Raw genomic sequence first — 18,755 nt, 5'->3', positions numbered from 1 at the left:
AGGGTGTTACATAATACATTACATAATACGATGCAAACTACAATACTTTCTTACTAAGTTGTTAGAGGTCTTTGGTTAGACTTTTGTTTGATACTCTGGTATAAAATATTTTAAATAACATTTTGAAGAATCCTTCAATGGTAGCGTTTGAAAAAAAATTATAATCAATGTATATATTTCTCAGGGTATGTCTGTCTTCTGTCGTCGTATGTATATCTGTATGTATTCCAGCTATAGATCTTAAAATTGTGGAATAAAGAATCCATACCGAAGAAAATTTGACCTTGGACCCACCCGTTCGTAAGTCCGGCGCCGTACTATTCAGGCTACAGAGATTGACTTCTTCGCCAGCTGATATATGTCGCTATATGGGAGCAAATACCCAACGGCTTTGCGTACGGCGCAGGGTCATAGCATAACACCACGAAAATCTGTTGGCTCTCATTATTAAGTGTAATCAAATCTTCTATTGGCAATGTACCAAGATAATAGCAAGTAGGGCGGGCAACTCTAATTACTTCTCATTGTTTAAAAGCTGAATGTTATTACCCGGGCAATGTCGGGTAGCACAGCTAGTCTTAAATATAATAACAATGAATGTATACCGTGAAACCTCTATTTGAATGCTACCTTTTTTGATTACCACTACTAATAGAACACCGAAATAGGAAAAGTGCTGAAAAATACAGCGCCACCTTTTAATTGAACGTCACCTCTATTTGACCGCCACTTTGATTTTTTTGATTTTTATGAATCCTAAATAGAAAATGATCTGCGAACAAGTCTCTACATAATACAGTCAAACATGGATAACTCGTCCACGGATAGCTCGAACACATGGTTAATTCGAACATTTCCTTTGGTCCGTTCCCACGTAATGATAAATTGCTATAGATAACTCGAACTCAACACTGTTAATTCGAACTGTTTTTTTGCCAACAGCTATCGAAACGGTTGTTTTCGCTTTAGAAAATCACTTTATTCAAAGCCATAGAGGTAAACTTCATCTTTTCGTAATTCATAAGCGTCGTTATTACCACCATCGGCAAAATATTTTTGTCAACGACTTTTCTAAAAGTTTGGTGAAATTTGATTTATACTGCGATACGATGAATAGCACGGGCTAGCCGGGTCACGCGCGCAAGAATTTTCGCCACGCACATACAAAACAAAAATCGCATCTTGTTTTGTATGTGCGTGGCGAAAATCCTTGAGTGCGTGACTCGGCTAGCCCGTGATGAATAGTTTTCCGACGTTGATTCCGTGTTGAATCAACGTCGGAATGTTGAATGTTTAAAACGTCTTAAAAAATGTTGTAATTAAACGTATGCGTTGTCTGAGCTACAAAAAACTATTCATCGTTTGACCTAAACACATAATACGTGTGTACATTCAATAAGTATCTATTAAAAAAGCGTGAGTGATATAGAATGTACCGTAAAACCTCGTAAAACTTCTAATTGAACTGCCTCGGAGTGTTGCTCTTAACGAATCCCAGGTAAAGTAAGGTAATCTGCATAAACTTCAAGAAAAAACGGCAAAATTGATCGTGGGTAAAACCCCAAAAGAAAAAAATGTCTTTTCTTTTGAGCATTTCAACAACGATCAAGTTTTGCCAATGTCAATCTGAAAAACGTCCTGGCAATAACATCACCTCAAACAACAAACCAATCTCAAGTGATAGAAAAATCTCTATACTTTTTCATGAAAACGTTTTACACTTTACATTAGAAGCATTTAATTTGAAACAAGCCATTTGTGCTTTTGATTTATATTATAGTTTGTATATGTACATGTATCTACTAATAAATAAGTAAATATATGGACTTGTGACAGTGCTCTGATAACTTGAATGCTCTGATAATTCGAACACTTTTGCTCGGTCCCTTGAAGTTCGAGTTATCCATGTTTGACTGTAGTACTAATAGTTACTCGGCTACATCAATACCAGTTACTGCATATACTAATGAATTCATCAATCTCATGTATTAGACAATAGGTAATTTTAAGGCCAAAATTGCATCATTTTAGGAATTACTCATGTGTAAGTCAACCCTGTTATTCCAGAATTTTCTGGAATCATCGATTCCGAATGGATTTTTTGCTATTAGGAATAAAAACGTAACACCCAAATTTTAAAGGTTTTTCATTGAATACGATACCTCAAGTTCTTTGATATGTGTTAAACATGGTTTGGATTGACTCGCTTACGATAGTACATGTATTTGTGCAATGACTATACGCTAAAACTAGAGTTAATCTTTGCCTGTTGACAACTACGTGTTTGTTACTCCGCGGTTAGTGAAAACAAAAGTGAATACTGAAAGAGCCGGATCAATTTAGAATCGATAGTTGCTAAATTTCACTCAACGCTTTCAAAATATATCACTTTTTAAATGTAGAATGAGCCGGTGGTAGTATAGTACAACAATGATGGCTGCTTGTTATGATAGAAATACTTGTCATAATCTTGTTGACAAGTAGCTTATACCGCATACCATATACCATGTTTTCACTGATATTTTATACCAGTAATTCTGGACAGTTACTTTAACATATATATGATGAAGCACCGTTATTATGAGTGTTCGTTAAGGCTTCATACAGAGATTTGAATATTGCGTGTATAATATCGGAGTTTTCTTATCATATTCTCGTTGTATTTGACTTGGAAACAACGTGTCCATAAACATTGCTCGTGTGTAAATCGATCCCAAAAGTTTTACCTTAAAATTGTTTACACACCTTAAAATTTAAGGTTAAACCGTAAAAAGTTTTAAATTAAATTTGTCTCTCAAAAATCTGACTTATATATTATTAAATATGGTAGTTCTTTTGTTGTTGCTGTTCATAGGGAAGTTCGTTTTCGAACTCCCAAACTACTACAAACCGTATCTAGTCCTATACTGCTAGTACTACAAAGTGTATCTAGTGCTATACTGCTGGTACTACAAACTGTATCTAGTGTTATACTGCTAGTACTACAAACTGTATCTAGTGCTATACTGCTGGTACTACAAACTGTATCTAGTCCTATACTGCTAGTACTACAAACTGTATCTAGTGCTATACTGCTGGTACTACAAACTGTATCCAGTGCTATACTGTTGGTACTACAAACCGTATCTAGCGCTATACTGCTGGTACTACAAACTGTATCTAACGCTATACTGCTGGTACAACAAACTGTATCTAGTGTTATACTGCTAGTACTACAAACTGTATCAAGTGCTATACTGCTGGTACTACAAACTGTATCTAGTCCTATACTGCTAGTACTACAAACTGTATATAGTGCTATACTGCTGGTACTACAAACTGTATCTAACGCTATACTGCTGGTACTACAAAATGTATCTAGTGTTATACTGCTAGTACTACAAACTGTATATAGTGCTATACTGCTAGTACTACAAACTGTATCTAGTGCTATACTGCTGGTACTACAAACTGTATCCAGTGCTATACTGCTGGTACTACAAACCGTATCTAGCACTATACTGCTGGTACTACAAACTGTATCTAACGCTATACTGCTGGTACTACAAACTGTATCTAGTCCTATACTGCTAGTACTACGAACTGTATCTAGTGCTATACTGCTGGTACTACAAACTGTATCTAGTGCTATACTGCTAGTACGATAAGCTGTATCTAATGCTATACTGCTAGTACTATAAACTGTATCTAGTGCTATACTGCTGGTACTACAAACTGTATCTAGTGTTATACTGCTGGTACTACAAACTGTATCTAGTGTTATACTGCTGGTACTACAAAATGTATCTGGTGCTATACTGCTGGTACTATAAACTGTATCTAGTGCTATACTGCTAGTACTACAAACTGTATCTAGTGCTATACTGCTGGTACTATAAACTGTATCTAGTGCTATACTGCTGGTACTACAAACTGTATCTAGTGTTATACTGCTGGTACTACAAACTGTATCTAGTGTTATACTGCTGGTACTACAAAATGTATCTGGTGCTATACTGCTGGTACTATAAACTGTATCTAGTGCTATACTGCTAGTACTACAAACTGTATCTAGTGCCATACTGCTGGTACTATAAACTGTATCTAGTGTTATACTGCTGGTACTACAAAATGTATATACAAAATTAAGATTGTAATTAATTAATACAATTAATTGTAAATTAATCGTTCTGCTTTCCCATGTCCTTCTCAAATTTTTGTTTTCGGTATGAAGACATGTAAAATCACTACCAGAGAGTTGTGTCAAGGCTATCACTTATGACTATGTGATATTCCATATAGAGGTTATAGGCAAAATTAATTGTTTTAACCATGGTGTGATTGAACCCGCAAGGCTCTGTGTGAGCGTACTTTCAAAACAGATATCTTATCTGAGTAAAGTCCGATTCACATATGAAAAGATGTTTTCTTCCAATTTAGATTAGGGTAAGTGACAACTGGCTTTTTATCTTATCATTTATTTATGTAGTGCAAAGCATGGGTGAATTGAAACTATCAGGATATTCAAAAGAGATTCCCAGTTTCATGAACAAAATTAATCCACGACCAGCTTTCCATTTGGGCTTGAGTTCAACTACCGAACTCGGCTCTGCGCCGGAAAAGACCAATACTCCATCAGCCTGTGGCACATTTCACTGGCTTGAAAGAAATGCGTCCATACAGGAAACAAAGGTTTTATACGCTGAACTACTCAAGGCCATTGCAGAGTAAGCAATCTTTAAAGATGAACTTGCACAAATTCTTTTGTAGATTTTATCCGAAAGGTATTGGCATTTCTTTAATCATTTGTGATTGTTTCTGATGTTTGAGGTAATCTGACAGCCAGGATGTTTCAAGATTAAAATTGAAAAAACTTGATCACAGTTGAAACGCTCAGGTGTAAGCGAAAGTGCGATTATAACCTCAATGGTTGCACTTTGGTAAAGAGACCAACAGAATAGAGACACATAATGCTACAGCTTACATGCAATAGTCGCTATCAATAACGGGAGACAGACAACTGCGCAACTAGTGATATCATTTCGGCACTTATTTTAGCCTGAGCTTTTAACCACGATCAAATTTTGTTGATTTTAATCTTGAAACATTTTGCCAGATGGGTAGTTCACCTCAAACATAAAAAACAATCGCAAATAATAGAAAAATACCCATACTTGCTGATACAATCTACCAAAGATTTAAGAGAATTCATGTTTCAGTAACTGCTCCTGTTTGGATGGGAAGACTTCGCATAGCGCTCCAATATTTGTATTTTAGATATCAATGTAAAATTTGATAGCTTGTCAACGTTCAGGGCAGTTTCTGAGACAAAAAGTTTTCAGTCTCTCCATTCAAAGGTCTATATTCTCTATAAGATTGGCTAAAACTTCTTGTTTCAGTTTCTCACTGCTACGCGTATAGAAGGTAGTAGAAGGGATGTAAGTAGTACCATTACCTTTAGTAGTTTTACAATGTTATATCAACAATACTCATAGAACTGGTTTTTTATTTGTATTATGTAAAATCTCACTTCTGTTCAATTCAGTTGTATGTCAATATGCCAATCACATGTATGTACCACAATAAACTTGGCACACTGCTTCCGTTTTCGTCCCAAATTTCAACATCAAACATTGGGGGAGTATTATGCTTGATTATGTGCAAAATCCCTATTTGCAAAAACAACATCTGTGTAAGGAGAAATCTAGTTACAGTAGACGCTTATATAATGTAAATTTCCTATGACATAAATTCCAATTTACACAAAGAGTTTATATAAAGGTTTTGCTTCGTATTGTGTAAGGAATTCTAGATAACGTAAAGCGTCAAGGTGCAAGTTATCCAATTCGATTTGAATAATGAGACTCTCATTGTTAGCCTTATAAATATAGTTTTTCATTTGCCACAAATGAGAGCGACATCGACGTATATGGGTATCTCTATTATATACACTAGCACTATGCCTTGAGAGATCTAGGCTAGTCCTCACAGTTCAGTGTGCCATGAGAGATTGTCAAGTGTGCCGATAAAACACAGAGAATAAGAATGTGCACAATTACTCAGTAATAACTAATAATACCACAGTCACTGTAGTCACTAAATAAAACCTTATGTTTAGTTTTTTGGTTAGGTTTTTTCTGATTGAAATGGTCAAAGGGCTAGTTTGAACAATCTTAAAAAGCATTAGGCAGTTTACATGCGTTTTACTGTTTGTATGATGCAAAATCTCTATGATAATCTTGGAATGAATTATTCACGTTGTAGAAGCGACTACTTTATGTGATCAATATTGTAGTATTTTATCAATCAGTATAATACATATTGGTGAACAAATTTGGGAGTCACTGCAATTATGCTCGCTATAATACTACCAGGTGCAATAATACCAACGTAAATAAAGTAGGTTTGGCTGGGAAAGCTCATCATTTCTAAAAGTACACCCAAGCTTTTACCAGCTATCGTTTGTGTAAGCCAATGAACTTAAGCAGTTGTTTTCTCTTTAATCAAGGTTGTTCTTTAGTTGCTCGACTTTTACACAGATGTGTGACAACACACCGTCAAATCAACGTGACCCAAATCCACAGTTGAATAAGTAGGATAACCTTTTGATCTATAGCCCCTTTATACATCACCAGTCAGTGTTATCAATACAAACTCTCAAGTTACTAATACCTAAATATGTTCTGAGTTGGATGGTCAGCCGTAACTACCAAAATAAAGTTACAATGTCGTACTAGAATTTTTAAAAACCGTGGCATCTATGATAATAGATGAAAACAAAATGATTTTTTGTTAGTTCAGTCAATTGTGACTATATACTACTACTACTTAAGGATTCACTATTACAGTCAGTTGTGACTATATACTACTGCTACCTAAGAACTCACTACTACAGTCAGTTGTGACTAAATACTCCTATCTTAGGACTCAATATTACAATCGGTTGTGACTATACACTATTACTACCTAAGGACTCACTGCTACAGTCGGTTGCGACTATACTCGGCCGCTTTCTAAGGACTCACTACTGTCGTTGTGATATTCTGTCATTTTTACTAAATTTTAGAATTCTTTACAAACATGAAGACATTGTCGCCCCACTCTATTTTCCATCACCTTCAGAGAAGAAGCTCCTGATTCAAGGACCTGCAGTAGGAAAAGCTGAAAATGAGATCAAGGAACTGGAAAAGAAGTATGCGCCATGTGAGATCATAGTTTCCGAAGAACAGCCTGTTTTCTTCACTCAAGAAAATGACCTACCAGTCTACACGGAACCATTAACTGCCACTGTGCCCTGCAGTTTACACAAAAATACTCCTACTCCAGCAGGCCATTGCTCTGTTGTTGGAGGGTATCTCAAAGATAACCAACATGGCAGTACGAACAACTTACTAGCAGCTACTGCTGGCCACGCACTTTTGACTGAAGCTGAACAAAGACGACTTGCTGAGAGTGATGCAGAAGATGCTGTGAGAATCCGGACTAAGGAAATCGGAAACGATGTGGCTAAAAGATTACAAAATTATTGGATTGTTCCACATAATTCCCGAGGCGTGAAAGTAGGCAGTGAAGTATTCGTGGCCTATACCCACTACATTCCTGATAATGCTGCAACTGTCCTCAAACCAGAGCAGATGTTTTGTTGTGACATTTGCCTTGTGCAAGCCGATGCTACGAAATTGGATCCACAAAGTCCAACAGAGTTGGCTCAAATTTCACCATTGTTCACAAGCTTGAAGGATTCAGGACCTTTTTCTAGCAGACATCAATTAAAGCGAAGTGTTCGCATTGCTGGCTACATCGACATAAAGAACGAAAGCGATATTGATAAACTTTGTGAAGCCGACGTTCGCCTAATTGTGGATGAAATGAAAGACGGAAAGTTGACAGATCGGCCACGGACCATTGACCTGAATGATGAGTCGGTTCTTTTTACTCCAACGCCTCAACGACGGCCAACAGGCAGCATAGCCCCTCATTTTGCATTCACTGTCGGCAGTGGAGGGTGAGCTTAACACTGTTAATTCATCATTGTTAAGATGAAATTGCATTTGAAGTTGCTACAATCAGTTGTCATTTCGAATTGCTGGTGTGAATTTATATTTGAAATTACTAGAAGGAAAATGCATTTAAAATTGCTACAATGAATCGACATCTGAAATTGCTAGAATGGCGAGACATATGAGATTGCTAAAATGAATCAATGCTAAAAATTGTTAGAATGACTAGGCATTTCAACTGAAAAAGCATTTAAATTGATACATCTCTTTATCTTTCTATCCATTTTGCTTTTGTAGTATTAAAAATGCACATTTAATTATGGCTTTTTAGGCATGGCCACATGAAATGGTAGTTTTACTTGTTTTCCATGTTTTTTCAAATTTATGACCTCCAAATTGCCTTGTGAGCTCATTGACAGCATTTCATCAGCGACAAATATTATCAGTCAGAGTTTGTTGATCTACAAACCTGAAAATCTATTGCTTACGTTTGTTGAGAGATGCTTTACTCGTACACCATAAATGATGAATGTCTACCCAGCGAAGAGATCGGGCCCACCAGTGCTAATTCACAATAACAATATTTTTCATCACGTAAAACCAGTGCTCAGGTTGTAGTGAGTTTGTATATACTCCGGCTCTTTATATGTTGGTCTGTTGAATATAGCATGCCATGACCAACTAATGCAAAGCTAGTCTCTATGTTAGAGCAGGGGTATTGTGAGTCTGTCTTAATTTGGGAAAACGATTGATCCTTGACGGCAACATTTGTGATTTTTTGTTAAGAGCTCCAAAATTTAACAAAAAGGGTTACTAGCCACCAATTATTTTTGAAAATTACATCATGACACAGCAAGATTGAGAAAAAATATAGCAAAATTGCTAAGGCCTTAAAGTTTTTTCCAGAGTTGGCTAGCTCTTTGACAATATCTTTCCATTTTCTAACTTACAAATTCTTAGCATTTCTATGGTCAAGGCGTTGGATATCACACAGACATCAACAAGTTGCTGCTATAATGATTAGCCCTTCATGGTGCTTGTGAGATTTAGTAAAAATTTCAGTTACTAGTAAAAAATTATTCGTGCAATCTCGCAGTGTATGGCTGAAAAAACCATTAAATATAATTCACTAATTTTGGGAATGAAAATACATTTTCCAACATGAAACCAAAAGCTTTGAGAATTTTAGGTAATTTTTCATAGTGATTGTACATTTGTTTATGATCATTTGTCTAGGCTATTAGAGCTCATTTGGATGCTTTCAAGGAGGACAATAATGTACAGTGAACCTCGCTATATCGCGCTTCATCTTTCACTGCTTCTCCGATTTTTTTTACAGTGCATTGTGCTTCGAATTCTGATTAGCTCAGGGGCTTTACTGTTGTCTAGAAGTAAAGTATTAATGCTTTACTGTATTGTTTGTTCACTTGTCAACGGTTTTCGTTTTTGTACATTTGGCTAAATTTATGTTTGCAAATTTCTTTCGTGACAAAACCCACAATGTCGAAGAAACGTTCTGCACCAACAAAGGGGCCTTTGGCTGCTCCAAAGAGGCTGAGGAAGATGCTAACTATTGCAGAAAAAGTTACACTTCTGGACATGCTAAAGGAAGGCAAAAGCTATGCGGCTGTAGGGCGCCATTACGGAGTAAATGAATCTTCGGTTCGTTACATAAAGGAGAAAAATAATATAAGGACGACAGCAGCAATATTAATTACCAATATTAAAATTATTGTTTTTTAAACAATGTTTAGGCCTTAAAACAGATTTTGATTTTTTGTTTCATTTTTAGTACAGTATTCCATTTTAAATAATGATAGAATAAAGCTGACTACTTCACGGATTTCACTTATCACGGTTTAGTTTTGGAACGCAACCCCCACAATAAACGAGGGATCACTGTATGCCTAACCAATGTCGTTAGTTATGTTAGCTAGTTCCATGTTATATTCATTTCTGCTTATGAATTCTCATTCTAAAACTGCTGCAAGAAACTAAATACTGGCTGGCAATCAGCATCACACCAAGTGTCTACATGTACTTTATTATAAAATGTGTGCAATATTGACAATAAATGGCACATCTGACATTTATTTTTAAAAATATCATTTTCAGACTGATTCCTGGAAAGAGCGGGAGCGCTATTCTTGTGTACAACAGACGGGATGATGTCTGTTACATCTTAGGTCTTTTAATGGGAACCTTCAAAGGAGCAAGAGCGGTCACCAATGATGTAGTTTACCAGGCCATGCCTTATGGACCAGCCATAAAAAACCTCAAGCTTTTATATGGTGACCAACTTCCAAACCTTATGCCTATGATCGGCGAAGAATCTGGCATCGACCTTGATCAAGTACTCAGCAACCTCGCTGATCATCACACTGACATCTGATCTGGCGACTACAAATCACATGAACATGTGGTCTGTCGACTACAAGTCGCATAGTCATGTGATCTGTTCAGTGCCAATCACACGGACAAGTGATCTGTCAACTACAACTCACACAGGCATGTAATCTGTTGAGTCTAAATCACATGGAGATGTGATCTGTTGACTATAAATCATGAAACTTTATACTGTCACCACAACTACTGTACCTGTCAGTGTTTTTAACTATTTTTTATGTGTAGATCATTTTTAGGGAGCAATTTTTCAGCCTGTTGGCTTTTACTACACTTGAATTATTGCTATATCAAATCTGGTTGTTTGATTGCTCCAGCAAATTTAACTTTTCATGCTCATATTATTTTTAGCTTTTTGATTTTTCACAATATTTCCACGTGTCATACGAGTCAGTCACATTTTAATGTGACTGACTCGTATGACACGTCGAAAAATGCATATCGAGGAGTCACATTTTAATGTGACTCCTCGATATGCATTTTCACATGACATTACTTTTAATGTTCTCTTTCCGGTACTTCTACTGGTGAGTGGATTATTTTATATTTGTCAATCTTTGAATCATTAATTTATTGAAACAATACTCATAAATTTTACTACATTAAAAAGTGTATTAATCAGTGAACACAGTGATGGTTCGTGGGATAGATTTATAGACGAGATGAATTTATGTATTGAGAGTGCAGTTGAGAGGAGAGGTTACGAGGATGGTGATGGTGACAGAGTGCCTATTATAAAGGGTAGAGCTAGGTTAGTTCAGCTATTGTAAACTATTGGGCATAACAATAGAGAAGTATTAAGAGGTGTAGGGTTCGACGTGGATGGTGCAAATTCATCTAATGAAGAAGCAGTGAGCATTTTGCAGGGATACTATGGTAGACAGGAGAGAATTTTTGTAAAGGGACATAAGTTTTTGACAGCTAGGCAGGTACTGGGGGAAAGTGATAGAGATCACTTGCAACGAGTTGAGAGTTTGAGGAGATATGCTGAGGTAGCAAATAATGATGATAGGGTAAGGTTTGCCCTTATAGTGGCAGTTAACGGGTTGAGGGATTGAGAAGTAAGTAGAGGTCTGATGAAGAATGCCAATTTAACTCGAGTGTTATTAAATGAGGCATTGAGGGCTCCTATGATGGCAAACAATTAAGATAGATTCTTGAGAGCGTAGAGAGTAGAGGTACTGACTTAAAAAGCAAGATTAAGGTGGAAGTAGCAAAAGTGTCAGAGTTCAACAGTCGTGCTCAGTACCGGAGTGGTGGTAGGGATAGAAGTTATGACTCAGGAGGTAGATGTTTCCCTAGAAGTAGCCCTAGGAGTGGTAGAAGGTATTACGGTAACAGTAGTGACGATCGTGATGTTTTAAGTATGAGGAAAGAAGTCGAGAGTATAACAAGGACAGGGACAGTAAGACGTATAGAGACAATAGCAGAAAGATGTTTGTCTCTAGATATGGAGCAAATAGTAAGAAAGGTCGTGAAGATAGAGTATGCTACAATTGCAAGAAAAGTAGCCATGAGATGCGTAGTTGTCCCTCTATTAAATGTTTTTCTTGTGAGAAACGAGGACACGTATCTCGATATTGCAGGGATAAGGGTGGAGGAGTAAGATATGGTAGTCGAATTAGCAGTAGGGAGATATATTGGGGCAGAGAAAGTTGTCATGATGTAAGGGAAAAGTGGAATAGACCCAGAGATTACAGTATGAACAGGTATGAGAAAGACAGCCAGTATGAGAAGCGAGAGATGGATAGGCATGATGAAAAGTGCAGTTAAAGTAGCAGGGGTAGAAGAGCAAGATTTGCTAGCTCTAGAGATAAATATGGTGAAGATCAATGACTAGGCCAGAGAATTGTGCAGAATTTAGAAGTTAATGGAGTAAATGTAAAGTTTACATTCGATACTGGGTGTTACGTCTTGTATGGATTTGCCAAATGAGTATGACTGATGCTTAAAATGTGTGTGTATACGTTTATTCCATTGACCGTAAAACTACAAAGCAAAATATCTATAATGAGTGCAGCTATACATTATGTACATGAAACACAAAAAAGTGAATGTATGAACAAACCAAATGAAACCTCTTTACCTCTAATTATCTGTCCATACAGGCGAGCAAAATTCTTGGGGACGAGTGTTTCTGTGTTGAAGTTTTCCTTTGTCCTGTCCACAACAGTGGTAAGGTGTGCTTTTATATAGAATGGCAAAGATTAAGCCTTCAGCTTGTGTTGTAAACTATAAGGTGACTAACAGATAGCGAGATACTTATGCACAGCAAGCTTACGTAGTGAATTATGGAAAGCCTGCGCATAACTGAAGAATTATTCCTGATGACCCCTGTAGCGAATCCCCTGGTTCGTGATTATATTGTCACATACGGGTGATGAGGCATAGTGTATATTCTATTAAAAGTTTATTATATATGCTCGTCAACACCGTGAAACTACAATAAAACAATAACTCGATTGTTGATAAAGGTTATTGAAAGTATGTTAATTATACAGGTAGTCATCTGCAAAGCCATTTAGAAACATATAAAATAAAACACATAAAATGAAAGATATAATATTTACCTTAATAACACATCCAGGAGATTGCTAAATAGTATGTGATTCTCCTTCTGTTTAACCCTTGATTATATGTGTATGCGATAGATATTGGTGTAATGATGAAACTTAATATAGATAAAAGAAAGTATCGGCATCAAAAAATGAGGCTTAAAAACTACATGTTGTTGGCTCAAAGGCTGACAAAACAATGACACCTAATCAAACGTATGGCACTGTGGCAAGTCAGACAGACAACACAAGACCATTGGACCACCCAAGATCAACAGATCAACTGGCATTCGCTCTGGGCAGGAACAGTGAATCACACAGGGTGACTAGATATTGCAGTGCACTATCAAATTAGGAAATTTAACAGACAGCAGAACTTTACAACCCCCATTACACCCCCTTTGAAAACCTTTTAGTTTTCTAAGTATCTTGAGTTGTATGTAGAAGTATTAGCATGTGAACTGGTCTCCTAAGTTTATTCATGGGCGTTTGCAAAGTCACTTGCCTCACATGACCATCACTGCTTGTTCGTGCTTCAGTTACTCTCCCTGAGTTGTCCGTTGCATCTAAGTAGTGCATGGTCCATAACTATCACCGCATTTCTAGGCTTGAGGTTTCACTTTTGCTTTCTCTGTAAATTCTGAAGATACTCTAATTTTCACCTAGACCAGAGTTGCTCAGTCAAGTACTGCACATGTCTCAATCGCTGGCGGCTGTAGAGGTCTGGTGAGGTAAAAGAGCCTAATGGTGGTAAAAGGTTTTTACTTTTCATCGTCAACAAGTTATAGAGAGATAACTTTTTGCCTACTGTTGTGAGTACGACTAAATTTTAAACTTGCATACTGTGTATTGTTGTAACCATAACCAACTGTAAAGATGTTTGACGTTCTTTTAAGAGTAACTCCTTTTGCGTGGCCAACTTGACAGTCAACACTCTCATAGCATCAGTCTTACTGTCAGCTTGGGTGGTCGCTTGTCTTGTGCTATCTGACAAAGATTGAAAAGTAGATGTTGCGGTCGTGTCTAGGCCGCTAGCTCTCTTTGTGGATGCATTACTTTGTTTGGCTGATAGAACCTGTAGCATGTCTTTGGCTATGTCTGCAACAGTAGAATATTCATGACTTCACAATGAACTAGCTGTATTGACAGTTATTGGCGGTTCAGTTAAGGCTCTCTGTGTGCTCAATGAGGATGCTGTTGTGTCAACTGTTTGAGGTACATCCTGGATTATGTCATGGTTGTCAGGTCTGTTTATGACCACTTCATGAGTTGCTACTTGTTGGCGGGTTTCTATGATTACGGCATTTAGGCTGATATTAGTTGTCGGGTCATTTGTTGAAGCAACTAGGTCAGCTGTCGCGTTTACGCTTTGTCCTGATGGTTTCAGACTGTGCTTTGTAGTACCTAGGTCAGCTTCGGTTGTTCCGGCCACACAGAATAAAGTTCCGGGAGAACCGGAATTGAACCCGGTAGAGACCGAAGAGACCGCGACACCAGATCCCATCAGCCCCGCAATCCAATCAACTCCGATCCGGCACAATCCGAGGCCGGCCCAGACAACTAGGAGGCTGGAACGATACGGAGATGGTGTATGCTACTCTGTGGAATTAACGGAAAACAGTCTAAAGGTCGTGCAGGAAGGAGGCAAAACGGTTCTCACGGATGCAACCAAGGATTTCTTATCAAAGCACTCGTTTTCTTTGCACGGCATCAGGGAGCTGGAAAAGATGGAGAGTGAAGGCAACACATCTCTACAGGATTTTCTGACTTCGGTCACAATTAGTTTGAAAGAAACTGGAGGAGTGGGTAGGTCAACACCGGCAAACGTGGTAGCCTACAAAAGGAGTAAAAAAGAGAGGGACATGGCACAATGGTCGGATTCTGCCGTGTTAGAGATTACTGAGGAGGGAGCAGAGGCCCTGTTGGATGCCACTCTGACAGAGGACAGCGTAGAGGAGCTACTAAATGAAGTCATGCCAGAACCAGTGGAAGAAGAGTGCCGGGTAGCTGCTGTACACACAAAGAGGAGACAGGTCAGTCCTCATTCACCGGAGTTGTCTTCTTCTCTGCCGACTGTTGCCATGAGGGAAAGTACACCCGTGAGGCAGCCAGAGCCAGAGAGAGTCAGGCCGCGGAAGAAGACCATCATAAGGACCATTAAGTACTTGTCTTCCCAGACTGTAACACGAGTGGAAGAGCGGGTGAAAGATGGGAGCTGCCGGATCTGCCAGTTCACAACCAGCACCCGGCGAATCCATTTTCACGTGCTGCAACACTATGCCGTGTTTGTGTGCCCCTGCGATTGGCAGCTTTTGTCGAGGGACCAGATGTTGCTACACCACGCGACTCACCAGCAAGGAGGAGTGGAACCGGTGATATATCTGGTGAACCAGGACTCCTGGGAGCAGTTCTGCCGGGATAACATGAGGGGCTCCCTGACGATGACTGCCTGCACACCCACGACCAGAGGAAGGAAACGTCGCAGCCCCAGAAGGGCGCAGCGGCTAGGACACCACTGTGCCCCCCCATCTCGGGTTCCCCCGGCTTCGATCGAAAGGAGCAGGACGACTGTGGAGCTCGCCGGGTCATGCACCCTGGCCGAAGTAATAGGACAGACTCCAGTCAGCCAGACCCTCCTACAGACGCAGCGCAGCCGAGCCCAGTTGCTAACACAGGATGTCCAGGCGTGGACGAGGGCTGCCGAGACTATGCAAGCGGTCCTACAGCAGAGACACTTGGAGGGCCGGGAACGCCAGCTACTATTGGAGGAAATGAGCGCCTCCGCTATGGAGCCCGCCAGCCTGAGGCTCTGGCCCAGCTAGTCCTCCCGCAGGATGTGAATTGGAGACCGTAGTCGCCAATGGGGGAATTTGTGGTGGATGGCGCCCCCTTACATTTAGCCAAGCCAAGCCGATGTACAGCCAAACCAAGCCGAGTCAAGCCACAGCCAAGCCAGAACCGTACCGATTCGGTACCGAACTGAGCTGGACTGAGCCGCGCCGTGCCGGGTCTAACCAAGCAGAACAAGGGCGAAGTTTAGCAGCTATATAAGCACGAACATTTGCAGTAGAGAGCAGAGCTGTTCTGGGCCTGTTCATTGCCTGTTACTTGATTCTTTCTTGTACACCTTGATGAACTAAGCAGAAATATATGTATTGTACTCATGCACAAGTTTTGTACTAGTGGAAGAAAGTGAAGGTCGTAAAAACCTTTACAATATTTACAATTACTAAACTTTATTTTGTCGGGGGTTCATTCATACGAACAATAGAAATGAGTATACTTGTATGTTCTGCATTAAAACTAATCCATATCCACGCTACACAGGATCAGTATCTGAATCGAGTCAATCTTTAATAAGGACTCGTTGATCAGCCCGGTATCTGGATCAGCTGATGCATTTTGAATCGGGTCATCTCTAGTTTAAACTTTTAATCTCGCACTTAATTCAGGCGTTTCGTATAGTTCACATGTACATTCGAAGCTTCAATGATTTCAGATTGTTACTTATTTAGGGCTACTAGACAACTTGGTTTTTCGCCAATGATCAATATCCCAAATCAGAAGCAAACAGAAATGAAAAAAGGTGGTGGTTTGGGGCTAATCCTTAGAAGACTTGGCACAGTCCTTGTACCTATAACTTGTTAGAATTAGAGTTTTACCTCAAAATAGCATGAGTGATGCCAGAAACTGCTATCTTGATATATACAGCCTTGTTATTAGTAGAGTATGCAGAGTCCATTAGATTACACCAAACTATTTGCTGATTCACAAAATAAAGCCTTTGTAGCCAAGATGGTAAACCAAACGAGGACGCAAAAACCAAATTAACCTCTAGCAAATATTTTGTTTGCTCAAAGTTTATTAATGTGTAAGATATGGAAGAATATATTGTTCTATTCAGACAAGCTTGCTAAAATAGTAATGACCAATGAAGCTTGCTAAAATAGTAATGACCAATGAAGCTTGCTAAAATAGTAATGACCAATGAAGCTTGCTAAAATAGTAATGACCAATGAAGCTTGCTAAAATAGTAATGACCAATGAAGCTTGCTAAAATAGTAATGACCAATGAAGCTTGCTAAAATAGTAATGACCAATGAAGCTTGCTAAAATAGTAATGACCAATGAAGCTTGCTAAAATAGTAATGACCAATGAAGCTTGCTAAAATGGTAATGACCAATGAAGCTTGCTAAAATAGTAATGACCAATGAAGCTTGCTAAAATAGTAATGACCAATGAAGCTTGCTAAAATAGTAATGACCAATGAAGCTTGCTAAAATAGTAATGACCAATGAAGCTTGCTAAAATAGTAATGACCAATGAAGCTTGCTAAAATGGTAATGACCAATGAAGCTTGCTAAAATAGTAATGACCAATGAAGCTTGCTAAAATAGTAATGACCAATGAAGCTTGCTAAAATAGTAATGACCAATGAAGCTTGCTAAAATAGTAATGACCAATGAAGCTTGCTAAAATAGTAATGACCAATGAAGCTTGCTAAAATAGTAATGACCAATGAAGCTTGCTAAAATAGTAATGACCAATGAAGCTTGCTAAAATAGTAATGACCAATGAAGCTTGCTAAAATAGTAATGACCAATGAAGCTTGCTAAAATAGTAATGACCAATGAAGCTTGCTAAAATAGCAATGACCAATGAAGCTTGCTAAAATAGTAATAATTAGTTCTAGCAAAAAATAGCTCTAGTATTCGAATGCCATGCTCACTTGCAATTTGTGTACACAGATAGACCACATATCAAAAAATAGCTCTAGTATTCGAATGCCATGCTCACTTGCAATTTGTGTACACAGATAGACCACATATCAAAAAATTAAAGGAGAGCAGAGAACGTCTGTTCATCTACAGTATACGACCAATTGGAAATACTTAAAGGTTGACTTGCAACAAAATTCACATTACAGTTATTTGGTATCAAAAAGTTCACCATGTCTTTCTCTGCTGGGTTGTAGGTGCAAAATATGTAGAAATGTGATTAAAAGCTCTTAAAAGCTAAAAAACAAACAGTTAACCGCAGCCATCACGAAAATGCTGTAGATTGGAATCCCTTTCCAAAACAGCTCGAATGAGATGTAGTTGAACACGAAGGCTTCTGTTTACACTTTCATGCAACCTTATTCGTCAAAATATTTTCACAAATATACTTCACGCATTCAATAAAACCATGTCTATTGTCCTTACACGTATATTTAATCATCATTGTAATGCTGTCACTTTGAGCACTGATATCTCAAAACCTACCACAAAAATTTGTTTAATTTTTCAACTTTAGCTCGAAAAACTGGATATCATCCTCTGATGAAAATAAGGAGACTGTTGGTCACTTGTGATAGTTGAAAAATGTTGCAAAAATTATTTGCGCTGTTTGGCAGGAAGTTTGGGTCACATGATCAGATTACGACTAGATGATTAGACCAAGCCGAAACAAATTGTAAAGAAGCGAGCATCTACATCTGATACGGGCTTTCCGGTAGAACCCGAAGTTTTGTCATAAAGTAGTGCTATGAGATGTTTATATTTAGCATTTTATTAACCTTTAATTTAACCACAATGTTTGAGTACGTCCTCAGAATAAAGAGATTCCAATCTACGGCGTTTTCGTGATGGCTGCAATTAACTGTTGGTTTTTGAGCTCTTAAAAGCTTGTAATCACATTTCAACATATTTTGCACCTACAACACATCAGAGTAAGACATGGTGAATCCTTTGATACCAAATAACTATAATGTGAATTTTGTTGCAAGTTAACCTTTAAATAAAGAACTTCTCTTTCAGCATGCAGTACCTGCCGTCA

General features: G+C 38.3%; 1 protein-coding gene across 1 annotated transcript in view; it reads left to right on the top strand.

The window, feature by feature from the left end:
* Positions 1–10,416, top strand: part of LOC137404261 (uncharacterized) — a 32,049-nt gene extending 21,633 nt beyond the window's left edge. Inside the window, exons 12-14 of the mRNA XM_068090439.1 lie at positions 4,469–4,706; positions 7,046–7,984; positions 10,095–10,416. Coding sequence (XP_067946540.1) covers positions 4,469–4,706; positions 7,046–7,984; positions 10,095–10,371 — 1,454 coding nt within the window. The 3' untranslated portion in view covers positions 10,372–10,416. The remainder of the gene's footprint in view (positions 1–4,468; positions 4,707–7,045; positions 7,985–10,094) is intronic.
* The last annotated feature ends 8,339 nt before the right edge of the window (positions 10,417–18,755 follow it).

The sequence above is a fragment of the Watersipora subatra genome, chromosome 9 (genome assembly GCF_963576615.1).
Source record: "Watersipora subatra chromosome 9, tzWatSuba1.1, whole genome shotgun sequence".
Taxonomy (NCBI): Eukaryota; Metazoa; Bryozoa; class Gymnolaemata; order Cheilostomatida; family Watersiporidae; genus Watersipora; species Watersipora subatra.
Note: the sequence above shows the minus strand (reverse complement) of the source record. Positions and strands in the feature narration are given on the sequence as shown.